The 11267-nt window shown below is 34.8% G+C and overlaps 1 protein-coding gene across 3 annotated transcripts; it reads left to right on the forward strand.

Moving 5' to 3' along the window:
• The first annotated feature begins 3448 nt into the window (after positions 1–3448).
• Positions 3449–8473, forward strand: LOC149987754 (tlg2p-like protein a). Of its 3 annotated transcripts, XR_016506741.1 has the most exons (9): positions 3513–4083; positions 5101–5383; positions 5660–5749; positions 6031–6102; positions 6737–6814; positions 7080–7145; positions 7298–7378; positions 7514–7679; positions 7803–8473. XR_016506741.1 is itself a non-coding variant. In XM_090256504.1 (8 exons), exons 1-8 carry the CDS (start codon positions 3896–3898, stop codon positions 7622–7624), a joined length of 969 nt encoding a protein of 322 aa, XP_090112630.1. In that variant the 5' UTR covers positions 3449–3895; the 3' UTR covers positions 7625–8473. The 3 variants fall into 3 exon arrangements, 2 of the variants coding, with proteins under 2 accessions (XP_090112630.1, XP_090112631.1); XM_090256504.1 differs by having other exon boundaries at positions 3449–4083; positions 7514–8473; XM_090256505.1 differs by having other exon boundaries at positions 3825–4083; positions 5133–5383; positions 7514–8473.
• The last annotated feature ends 2794 nt before the right edge of the window (positions 8474–11267 follow it).

Here is an 11267-nt window from a genome sequence, read left to right on the forward strand (position 1 = left end):
AATATTTGGTAATTTTATTAAAAGTAGAAATGACTCATCACAATGTTTCAAATATTTTATTTCAAAGGAGTTACAAAGGCCTCAACAACAACCAAATAATAGAGTGGTCTTTTTGTCTTGATATAAGATATTATCCATGGCTAAAAAGACCTATCAACTATCTTCAAAGAAAACTAAGATCAGAGTATGTAGCAAACACAAATTATTGTATCTTGGATTTTCGCTATATAATGATTGTTCCTTGTACAACTTGTTCTTAGAAGGGAGATAATGTCACAGACATACATATGTATCCTAATATTTATCTATATGATTAAATAAAAATAAATAGAAATAAATTTATTTTATAATATTTTTTAGAGAAGCTTTTTGGAAGCTTCATAGATACTACTTTGACTTTAAATATGTTTGTAATTGATTAGTAGGTTAGAAACTTGATCAAAAAATTAATCACATGTTAGTAGCTTATGGAACAAGCTAATTATATGACACTTATATAGAAAATTTGCCTTAAAAATTAAGATACATGTCTTACAAAGTCAATAGGTTTTGAAGGTCTTATAGGACATTGCCATGTAATTCCTCATTAAGAGTATATAAAGGCAAGAATAAATCCTTCTTTACTCTTCTCAAAGTCTTTTAGTCTTTAGTCTTTAGTCTTGTCTCAAGACTTTTTAAGTCTTCTTATCTTTGGCAATAGTCATTTTAGTTTAATATTATATCTTTGAATGATTTTTTAATCTTTTCAAGTGACATAAAAGTATATTTATATTTTAATTCTTTGAGGTTCATGTCCTTGATAATGAAACATAATATTTCTATATATCCTACAAGGACAACTTTTCCTTCTAATTATCTATGAATATTATACAAATAGAGAAAAATTCAATAGTATATTAAAAAAATTGTTTAAAAAATATACTACATATAGTTATTTGAAAACTTATAGATAGTTATTACTTCAAGTGATATTAATTATCAATTTATTTCATGTTAAAAAAGTAAAAATAATATATCTAATATTATTTTTTTATTAAAATTTATTAATATTTCAAAATAATATATATATCTAAATTTTATTTAAGTGATATTTAAATTTTTTTTAAGAAAAAAATTAATTTAAATGAATTTGGGCTTATAGAAAGAACATCCAATTTGAATTGCAATTGTGATGAATGCAAAGAAATGGCCTGTTGAATAATATAGTTTGATCTTTGATCAGCTTTGCAATGTCATCCAACATACAACACCTTTCAATATTCGACACATAAATAAATATGTTGGTAAAAAAGCTAATTTCCATATCTAGTAAAAAAGCCCCCATTGCTTTCTATCACATACCTTCGTATTCTCAACAATTAACAATAACTTTGCAACCATCCATGTATTTTTTGCTTAAGATCTAAACCCTTAGATTCATAGCCTTGAAATCTCAAAGGTTCTATTTTGCAACTTCTGATGAATAATACATAGATTAATTCACAAACACATCTAAAATTAAACTCAATTATTGACATAGTAGTCTAATAAAGAAAAAAACATAAATTAATAATTAATCTAAATTTCTTTACAATATAGAGTACACAATTTTAAAAAAGCATTAACGTGATAAAAAATCAAGAAAATCAAAGTCCAACTCATACAAGCATATAAATATTTGAAGAAGTGCCACAATAAAAGATTCATTTTTCTTAATCGACTATTTAATAGTGATATTATTGCTGCAAGTTAAAATAATGTTCATAGTTACCAAGATCCAAATCTATTTACACATTGAATAAAACATGAGTTAATTTTCATAAAATTGAATAAGCACCAATTAAATGCAATTTATAAGAGAACAATCCTACAACACCTTTGAAATAATCAATCTTATTACTTAAACCCATAAATTGGTCAGTACATATACATTAAAATCAGACTAAAAATCAAAAAAAGTACAAAGCATATTGGCTTCTTCACATCACTTGCAACCAATTTGCAAGCAATTTCATATTTCAATAATGTTAATTATTTTGTACCAAAAATTAAGATTCTTTATTGTTCACCTTACTATGATCATCTAAAATAAAAACCTTTTCATGTTTGAATAATGACATAGTTTTTGTATTGGTATTCAAATACGGATCTCGAAGTACATAAAACGAGATAAGCAACAAGAGAAAGCAATTATACATGTTCTAAATGAGCAAAATTTAACTAAATTCAAATAAATCATCTTTAATTAGAATAAAAATCAAATACTTTTGACTACTTTATTTTTGAAAGAAAAATCTAGGCTTCATAAATTTGAAGACTTCAACATGTCCTTCACAACACTAGTATGAGCTATAAAATGTTTTATATAAATATAAGCCTGATAAAATAATTCTAATATGTATTATGTTTTAAATCTAATATTAATGGATTTAGGGCAACAATGGAGAGGGTAGCTATGCAAAGAGAGAAGGGTAGCAAGAAAGCAATAGAATGCAAGGGTCAAAAAGAGCAAAACGGCTTTTCTTGAAAAGGAAGGGAAGTCCAATCCAACCATCATTCCAACAAGAAGTGGAGCAATGAAATAAATCTATTGTAGGTCCCTCTCTCTTTTAAATAAATAATTATGGTTTTGTAATTAAAGACTACCATCACTTTTATTATAGATAGCCGCAATAAAAATTATATTATTATGATTGTGGATGAATGTGCTTTCTTTTCTTTAGTTGTAGATCCAATGGTAGAAAAATGAATCTAAAGATTATTTTTTCAAGATTGTGACAATAGATAGATTTTTTAGTAAAAATTTGGATCGTTTTATCATTTCCTTACATATATATATATATATATATATACATATATATTTAATGAAGTATATCAAGTCATTTTGAGTTTTATTTATCCAAACTACATAATTTTATATCAACTATAGTAAATCTAATTGAATTTCTCACAAGAAATATATACTACCTCCATCAACATGTCACAATGACTTTCTTCATAAATTCCTCATTTATAGATATATTTACAACTAGAGCATTCCATTTGAACCACATTGAAACATGAACAAGAGATCCTCAACAAGACCCAACAAAGATTCCTTACTCCCAACCAAATCCCACCACTATTATCCCCCCCCCCACCCACCTTAATTTCCTCCGCGAAATTACTTTATTTACAGGGATTAGGTACCCCAAGTCAAACTTTGCAAGTGTACAATGTCAACCCCACCACCCGGTGTGAATGGGACCCCGGGAGCCACCAGGAAGGTCGAAGCAACGCTTTTGCCACGCGGCGTCACGGCACGGGTGAAGAGGGGAGCGGGGCAATAGTAGGGTCAAAGGTAGAAAAATTGGTAGGTAGGTACCTAAGTAGGTAGGTATGGAAGTAGGTAGGTAGGTAGGGAGGGCGGGGAGCAGTCCCGAGTGCCTTCGTGGTGCCGATGTGAGAATCCCGGGTACCTTCGCCCGGCACGTCCAGTGCACCAATCTATCCTCGCACCACGAGCAGGAAGGAGCAGGAGCAATAGTTTTTTCCACTGTTGTTCCTCTTTGCGCTTACTCTCCTCCATTTTTCATGCCTTACCCCACTAGCACGCTTACCCCACACGCACGAATACGCTTCAGATTGCGCTGGAGCGTGTGAACTGCAAAGGATCGCGAGGCATCGGAGGGATCTGAGGGTTGCTTCGCAAGAGAATCGTTAAGGGTTTGGTCATGGTGTCGTTCTGGGGACGGGGCATGGCAGAAGGGGGTGACGGGTTAGGGGAGATGTGGTAGATGCTGGGGAGAGCTCGAGGTGTTGGAGGAGGAGATTAACCGCGTGGGTAGGGTAGGGTAGAGGGGGGAGTGGTGAAGTGGATTATGTAGAAGGAGGAAGTGGGTAGGGCAGTGTTGGGGTGGTTTTTGCGACCGGAGGAATGGCGACGAGGAGTCAGACCGCGCTGTTCCGGAAGTACAGGGAGGCTCTGCGGAGTGTGAGGCCGTATGCGGCTTCGTCGTCGCGCCATGGCGGGGCGATCGAGCTCGTGGAAGCGCCATTGCTCAAAGGGGGGCCCCAGGGTTATAATGCCATTGGCAGTGAAGATCTTGACGCCAGACACCTCAGGTAGGGAGCCCTTGTCATCCTGTGATGGTTCTTTAGTCATACCAGTTCCTCGAATTGATGGTGTTGGAGACTTATCTTTGGATGGCTAGGTTCTCGTGCCATTCTAGAGATGCCATTTCAAAAAACCAGACGCAGGTCGATGTGAATGATCTTGGGGTTCATTCTTGGATTAGGGTTTTGTATTCTACGAGAGAGAGTAATGAATGTGTGAGACTTAGAGGTGGAGAGAGTTGTTTTAATTCTGGACTTTAAATTCGCATAAAATCATATGTTTTGAATGCTACAGGTTAGTGACTTGATTATTGTTCAGCTATCTAGACTTGGCGATGAGTGGATCGAAGCGATGCCTGCTTCTAGACTGTTGAATCTGTGCAATGACATGCAAATGCTGCATTATGATACTTCTCTGAAATGTTGAGGGCATTTTAAACGAAACGTTCTAGTAGGAATCCTCTGGAACTTTTCTCTTCTGTTTGTCAGATTGGCAGAGGAACACCTTCAATAGTGGATTAGGGTTTGAGGGTTTTGTATCTGATCATTGACTAGACCTATTGCGTATTGATTCTTGTGAATTAACATTATTATTGGTAGGTTGTTGGATTCATATGATTTACCTTATCATTGGTGGGTCATTATTGATAACTATTACATGTGAGATACTACCCTTTTGAGTATCACAGTTCATTTCCAATGAGCTGAACGATTGTCCAGCGCTTGGAAACTATTACGAAGTGGAAGCAATAATTGCATTTCATGTCTCCTGGTTAAGTGCCCTCGTTTTAGATGCTCGCTGTGTATTTCATTCACGTGGCTGGATTTATTCGATATAAGTCAATTCTTCTCGTCTCGCACTTGAAGTTTGGTGTATAAGATTGACTTGTATATTTATAAATAAAATCTGAAACACAACTTATGGATTTAAATGAGGTGATACTTCAGAGTCTTTTTCATTTGACAGGTGGTTAAAGGTCAGTCTGTTCCGTACTTACTTGCTTTAAATGACCGTATGATATGTAGTGCGGGTTCATCAACAATGAATTTGCCGCCAGGTTGGGTGGATATATCGGATCAAGTCTCTGCAGACATGCAACGGGCACGCACCAAAATGGCGGAGCTAGCGAAAGCCCACAGTCGCGCTTTGATGCCTTCATTTGATGAGACGTCCAAGGAGGAGCACACTATTGAGCTGTTGTCTCAGGAAATCACCAAGTTGTTGAAGAAGTGCGAGCAGAAGCTTCAGCAGCTTTCACGACCCTCTGGTCCAAGCGAACAAGATGCTAATATTCGCAAGAATGTGCAAGTAAATATCTATCCTTTCGCAGTAGCTGTGCGCGGAAAGGAGTAATAGCTACTCCGTCGGACTTGATATAATCTAGAGATTTTCTGTGGATTTGATGCTGAAGTTCATGTGCTGTGTTTCTACGTTGACAGCCTGCAACAAGATGACCCTTGCTATTACAAAGATTGATGTCACGTATTGCGTTATACCGTCAGCATTCGTCGTCGCAGCAATTCTTACCTTTACAAAAGAATAAAATTCGACTTAAGTTTATTTTATTTCTCGTGGTTCGTTCAGAGATCGTTAGCAACGGATTTACAAACTCTGTTCATGGATTTTCGGAAGCAGCAGAAGGGGTACTTGAATAAATTGCAACGGCAGCAAGAGGTGTTCTTCTTGTCCTTCAGATCTTCCTTACCCGCTCTTTCCTCTTAAGATTCATTCTTCGATTAAATATTTGGAATCAATATTTACGGTAGTTTACAATGTTGACAACGCTCTTTATTTGCTCGACTTTATCTAGAAATATGCAACATATGTAAGGTTTCTTGACATGACTTGGGAATTTATGTAGTTGCTAATATTTTGCGTAGAGCATGGTTGTTTCCCACAAGATGTTGCATTAATGCTGAAATTGCTTCCTACATTTTTATATTTTTCTCAATCAGGGGCAGGCTGTGGACGATGGAATTGGATTGAGGAAGCAGCCAAAAACGAGTGAAGATGATGACTTCTCTGAGGTATCCACTAGACATGTTTAGAGCTAGGAAATCAGAATCACATGGACTAATGAGAGGAAAAGTGTAAACAACTCCAACCTTTTATCAACCACATTTTCCGCTCCTCCTCCCTTGCAGCCAACTGCTCCACTGTGTTCCTCTTTCCTTCCCAGTCGTTATTTTGTTACCATCTCCGCTTCTCCAGCTAACCCAACCACTCTTTCAAGTAGTTCTATTGTCAGCTCTTCTCTTTTAGCCCACTCGTACTGTCTTGCTGCCAGTTCTGTCCCTCTTCTAGGCACTCTTTTACTATACTGGCATACAACGACCAGTGATTAGTAAAGCCTAGATTCTGAGGATCCTAAAGCATAACGTTAAGAGTTCGTCGACAAACATGCTGCTTCACGCCAAAGGTTTCAGATATTGTTTCTTTACTTCTAAGAAAGATAACGGCTTTGAGCTTTCTAAAAGCTGGTGCGTACTAAAGACGAAGATCCACGTGTTACATTTTCTTGTGAAACTAAAACCTGGGTCTTTTACTGTCCTACCGAGGGAAGTCGTCTGATTGACTTTTTCGCTGCAAAGATGGGTCTTTAGAGGAATATTACCACCAAGGTGTTCCGCGGTTTCTCATGTTTTGACCTTATGTTTGCAGAGCTTCACAAATCAACATCTTCAACAACTAAGACAGAATGAGGCCTTGTCCATTGAACGTGAGAAGGAAATTTCCCAGGTGAGTTGGTTCACTTGGATATCACTTTCTCTGAATGGTAGGATGTGTCTTTGATCGGGATTATGATAAACATCTATGTTTGTACATGCATCTTTGACACTGAGCATGTGCCTGTATAAGAATTTCCGGTGTGAACTTTCTTGTGATGGGCTTCTAAATGAAAATCATCCTCAATTTCATGAATAAGGCCAACGTTGACCGAGTATTGTGCACTCTTTTGAAGAATGTAGGAAGTGTGACTGACAAACGTGTTGTATCCATTCAGATTGTGGAGTCTGTCCAAGATCTAGCACAAATCATGAAGGACCTTTCCGTTCTTGTCATTGATCAGGTGTGATATTATGGCCAGCGACTGTGCAGTTAATTCTGCTTGTTTTTTACAGCTTCTCTCCAGACTGTTTATAATGTTGTAATATCATCATTCCTACCCCGCATTTATTCTTTCTGACTCGGTCTAAATTTGTCTACGTTCAATATCAACAGGGAACAATAGTGGATCGCATAGATTACAACATCATGAATGTTGCTTCTTCGGTGGAGCAGGGGGTGAAAGAGCTTGTGAAGGTGAGGGTTCCTCTTTATATATACTTTTTTTAACTCGATCCTACTGCTGTTTAGCATTGTTTTTCACTTTCTGACCTGCCAGAGGCCTCAATAGTACAGAAGTTGATAATTGGTGTGGTTTTTGGATGATCGCAGGCAGAGGAGACTCAGAAAAGAGGAGGCATGGTGACGTGTATATTGGTGCTTATCGTTCTGTGTGCAGCCATGCTGATTATTTTCGTCCTAAAAAAGATCATTGGACTTTGACGTGGTGGTTTCTTTGTGGACAAGTTTTGCGAACAACTTTTTCTTTTAAAATCAGGTGCATCTACAAAGCTAGTAGTTAGATGAGAAGAACAGCAGATTGAGATGGGAAAACTTGCTCACATCGACTGGCATGCATATTTAGCTTTGTGATGGCTCAATTGTCTATCCTGTGGACTAGGGCAAGGATCAAAACGTACGTGCTATCCCAGGACATGTGTTGGAGTATTATGCTGTGCTGTCTCTTTCAACGACTCATTGGTCTCAGGAATGATGGGTTTGGACAAGGGCAACATTGAATGTGGGCAAAATGGAGGCAGGATGTAATGCCAGGCATGTTCTGATGAAGATGAATTAAGTTGAAAGATGGTAGTTTGAAACCACAGTGTTGAGGTATTCAGCTTTGACCACTCTCAACAGCTGTGGACTTTTTATTTGAGCATATCTTTCTCTTCCAGGCACTTCTGTAGTTGTGCGTTCCGGAATGGAAGATGTGCTCGGGCTTGAAACTAGTACAGGGATGGCATTCAGCTACTGCGACTGAACTATTGATCATAGTTGACATCTCTGGTGCTTCTCTCGTTTGTTCTCGTAAAGATGTACAATAATTCTTCTAGCACATTGTAGGAAGCTCAGCTTAGGTGTAGCTCATTAGTTTAGACGTGAGTTTCAGGAAGACTAGGGAAGGGCTCGAAAGCATGTATAGAGTAAGAAGGCCTCATTTATTTTTATTGGCTGATAGTTTTCGGCCTGTTATTCATTTCATGGCATTTGTGGTTTTAGTCTGCTCTATGCTGAAGTATCCTACAATTAATTGAATAAACGGGAGTTGTTTAATTTCTGAAAACAAAACCGTGTCTCTTATCTTTTTCTGCACTCATGGGTGCTTGGCTGCGTTGGGTTTTCATAGTTCTGAAGGTTACTTCAAAATATTTATAGGATTCATCTGTTGCATAAATTGACAATGTGTTTTGTATCTTCTCTACCAATTAGGCTTTTCATAACTATTTGGCCGTCACTCTATGCATTGTATGTGCTCGTCATTATTTTTAAAAATGCACTATCATTTCTGCATCAATCAGTTAACAAAATCCACTTCTTGTCATCCCTCGAATTTGGGAAATCGCCCTTTCTGTCACGGTTCATTATATGTGGTCCAACTTGCACAGCATGAGTGGTAGTGTGCATCAGTCAGTAATGATTTGACAAACTTCTCAAATCTTGTTAACGACTGTGGGTTGCCTCTGATTCGTAGTGGAACTGACGCTTGCTTTAACTTTTAGTGCACATTTTTGCTGTTTTTGTTAAAGTTCTTGTAAACAATTGCATCTTCTGAATCCATGCCACTGGATAGCATGTACTGCTTTGTCTTCATTACATGATGACAAGATTTAGAAACTCAATAGCCCAATGCTTATCAATCAGCTGATCTCAAAAATTGCTGCATTCTCATGATTCCGAATACTCGAGTTGCTTCACAAATAATGAAGTGGATGTGGAACAATGACTTCTATCTAGTCATCTCATTTGTATGGGACAAGTAACAAAGTGGACATGTTCATATATTTTCAAATTCTCACATCAACAGGTCCAGTTTACCCAATAACTTTCAAGTCACTGGAATTCCATTATCCATTCCTCACACTGGAAATTTTACAATGCAGTCTTTCTTACAACTCATTATCTTAAACACTATTCAAATTTTCTAGTAATGTGATTTTCCTAACACCTTTCAAATGCACAATAATTGATATAATGATATACTACAAGGGTAGATAATACTTGATTAACTTAAGAATAAAGTAAAAAATGCAGTGTAACTTAGAATTGAGAGCAATGTTAAGTAAAAAGACATGATTTAATGCAATTAGGTAATGGTATTGCAAGATAGTTTCCAAAGTTAGAGGAAGCAAGCTTTAATGAAAGATATTTATTGATAAGATCATGCTAACAAGAATCATCTTAAAAATATTTTAAAATATCTTTAAAATTTCAAGATATCTTTGAAGCAAAAAATAATACTTGACATTGCAATCTTGTTTGGAAAGGTAAAGACAATTGTTATTTGTATTCTATTTCTTCCATTAGAATAACACATGTGTGAAATTTTGATCGTGCTAATGTTTCAAATATAAATAGTAGATTATGGTTCATCAAATTATAATGATTCAGAAGAGAATTAAATATGATTGCAAATTAAATAACAAAAAAGAAAAAAATCAATTTAAAAGTAAATTTGTAAATTCCACGTTTAAAAATAGAAAGATATAGTAGTGTGAATGTAAACTAGAATATTTATTTTTACATGTGAGAATAGCAATTGGAAAAGGTTGACAGGAATGACCTTCTACAACAGAAAGATTGGAATATTTCAATCATAATGTAGAATGCAAAATAGAGTGAAAGTCGTTCTCAGTGATTAGTGAGTTTTGAAGCAACTTCCAAGACTTCTTGAATTTAAAAAATCAAGGTCATGCAAATTTATGATTTCAAAACTACAATTTCACATGACATGAGGTGAAAGTATATTAAAATGAATATTTTTGACCCATTTGTTGTTTTAAAGTAGTAATATATAGTAATATATGTAAAAAAAAATTGAAGGAATTTTGTTGAATTTAGAGGGATCCAAGCTGAAAAATCTTATGAATGAATCTGTTGAATAGCAACAAATGAAAATTGCATCTCAGTATCAATTCAAGACAAAGTTTATGACAAGAAAAAAAATCTTTTACAATACGGTTGTATTATCTGAATTGTATAAAATTCTTTGCTAAAAATGAATAAATAAAAAACTAAATCCAATGTCTACCAACAACAATTTCAAATTCCACTTGTACTGTTTGTTTGTTTTGTCTTATTAAATAAGTTAATCATGTTTCATGATGGATGATAGATATATATATATATATATATATATATACACATACACATATAATGTCGCAATTTCTTTTAACTGAAAATTATTTTGGATACCAAATTCTGAAAATAAATTATAATGAATGTTCCAAGAATACTAATGCATATTCCTTGTCAAAGATGATTACAGAGGTAGGAAATGTTTCAAATTAATATTTTAGGAACACAATAATCCTTGACATGCATTAACAACTATAAGATTGTTTTGGTGATGTTCAGAATACAACATACTTTATTTTTCGATTGTTCAAAAAGTAAAAAGTACACAATCTGATAAAATGATTTCATATATATGATTCTAAATAATATGATTTGATATATATATGAATGACCTGCTACATCTTTGCAAAATAACTCATAAAAGTGTTTCTTTAGAAAAACACTATTTATATATTTTCACAATGTAAATTAAGATGAATATAGAACATTATAATAAACATACTTGTAGTTTACATTTGTTACTAAATGTAGAGAAACAAGTAATGCATTTATAATTAAATAATATTTATAAGCTTTTTTTTCTTTTTATTGTATATTTTCTGTAAAAATAGCAGATGGAGTTGATTTGAGCTCAAATCTAGCACTCTCATTGTCTTTGTTTGTAATAATATGAAGTGATTAAAGTATCAATAGGCTTAATTTTTGTAAAAATCAGATTACATTTTAGATTTAACAATGTTGAAAATTTTAACATATTATGTTAAATTTATTTCACTTGTAATAAAAA

The sequence above is a fragment of the Physcomitrium patens genome, chromosome 15 (genome assembly GCF_059467195.1).
Source record: "Physcomitrium patens ecotype Gransden chromosome 15, ASM5946719v1, whole genome shotgun sequence".
NCBI lineage: Eukaryota > Viridiplantae > Streptophyta > Bryopsida > Funariales > Funariaceae > Physcomitrium > Physcomitrium patens.

Excerpts from the sequence above, each read along its gene's own strand:
- LOC149987754 (XM_090256504.1), top strand. The coding sequence starts at position 3,896 with ATGGCGACGAGGAGTCAGACCGCGCTGTTCCGGAAGTACAGGGAGGCT. Across the intron at positions 5,384-5,659 it reads ATATTCGCAAGAATGTGCAA|AGATCGTTAGCAACGGATTT; the intron begins GTAAATATCTAT and ends TGGTTCGTTCAG. Across the intron at positions 6,815-7,079 it reads GTGAGAAGGAAATTTCCCAG|ATTGTGGAGTCTGTCCAAGA; the intron begins GTGAGTTGGTTC and ends GTATCCATTCAG.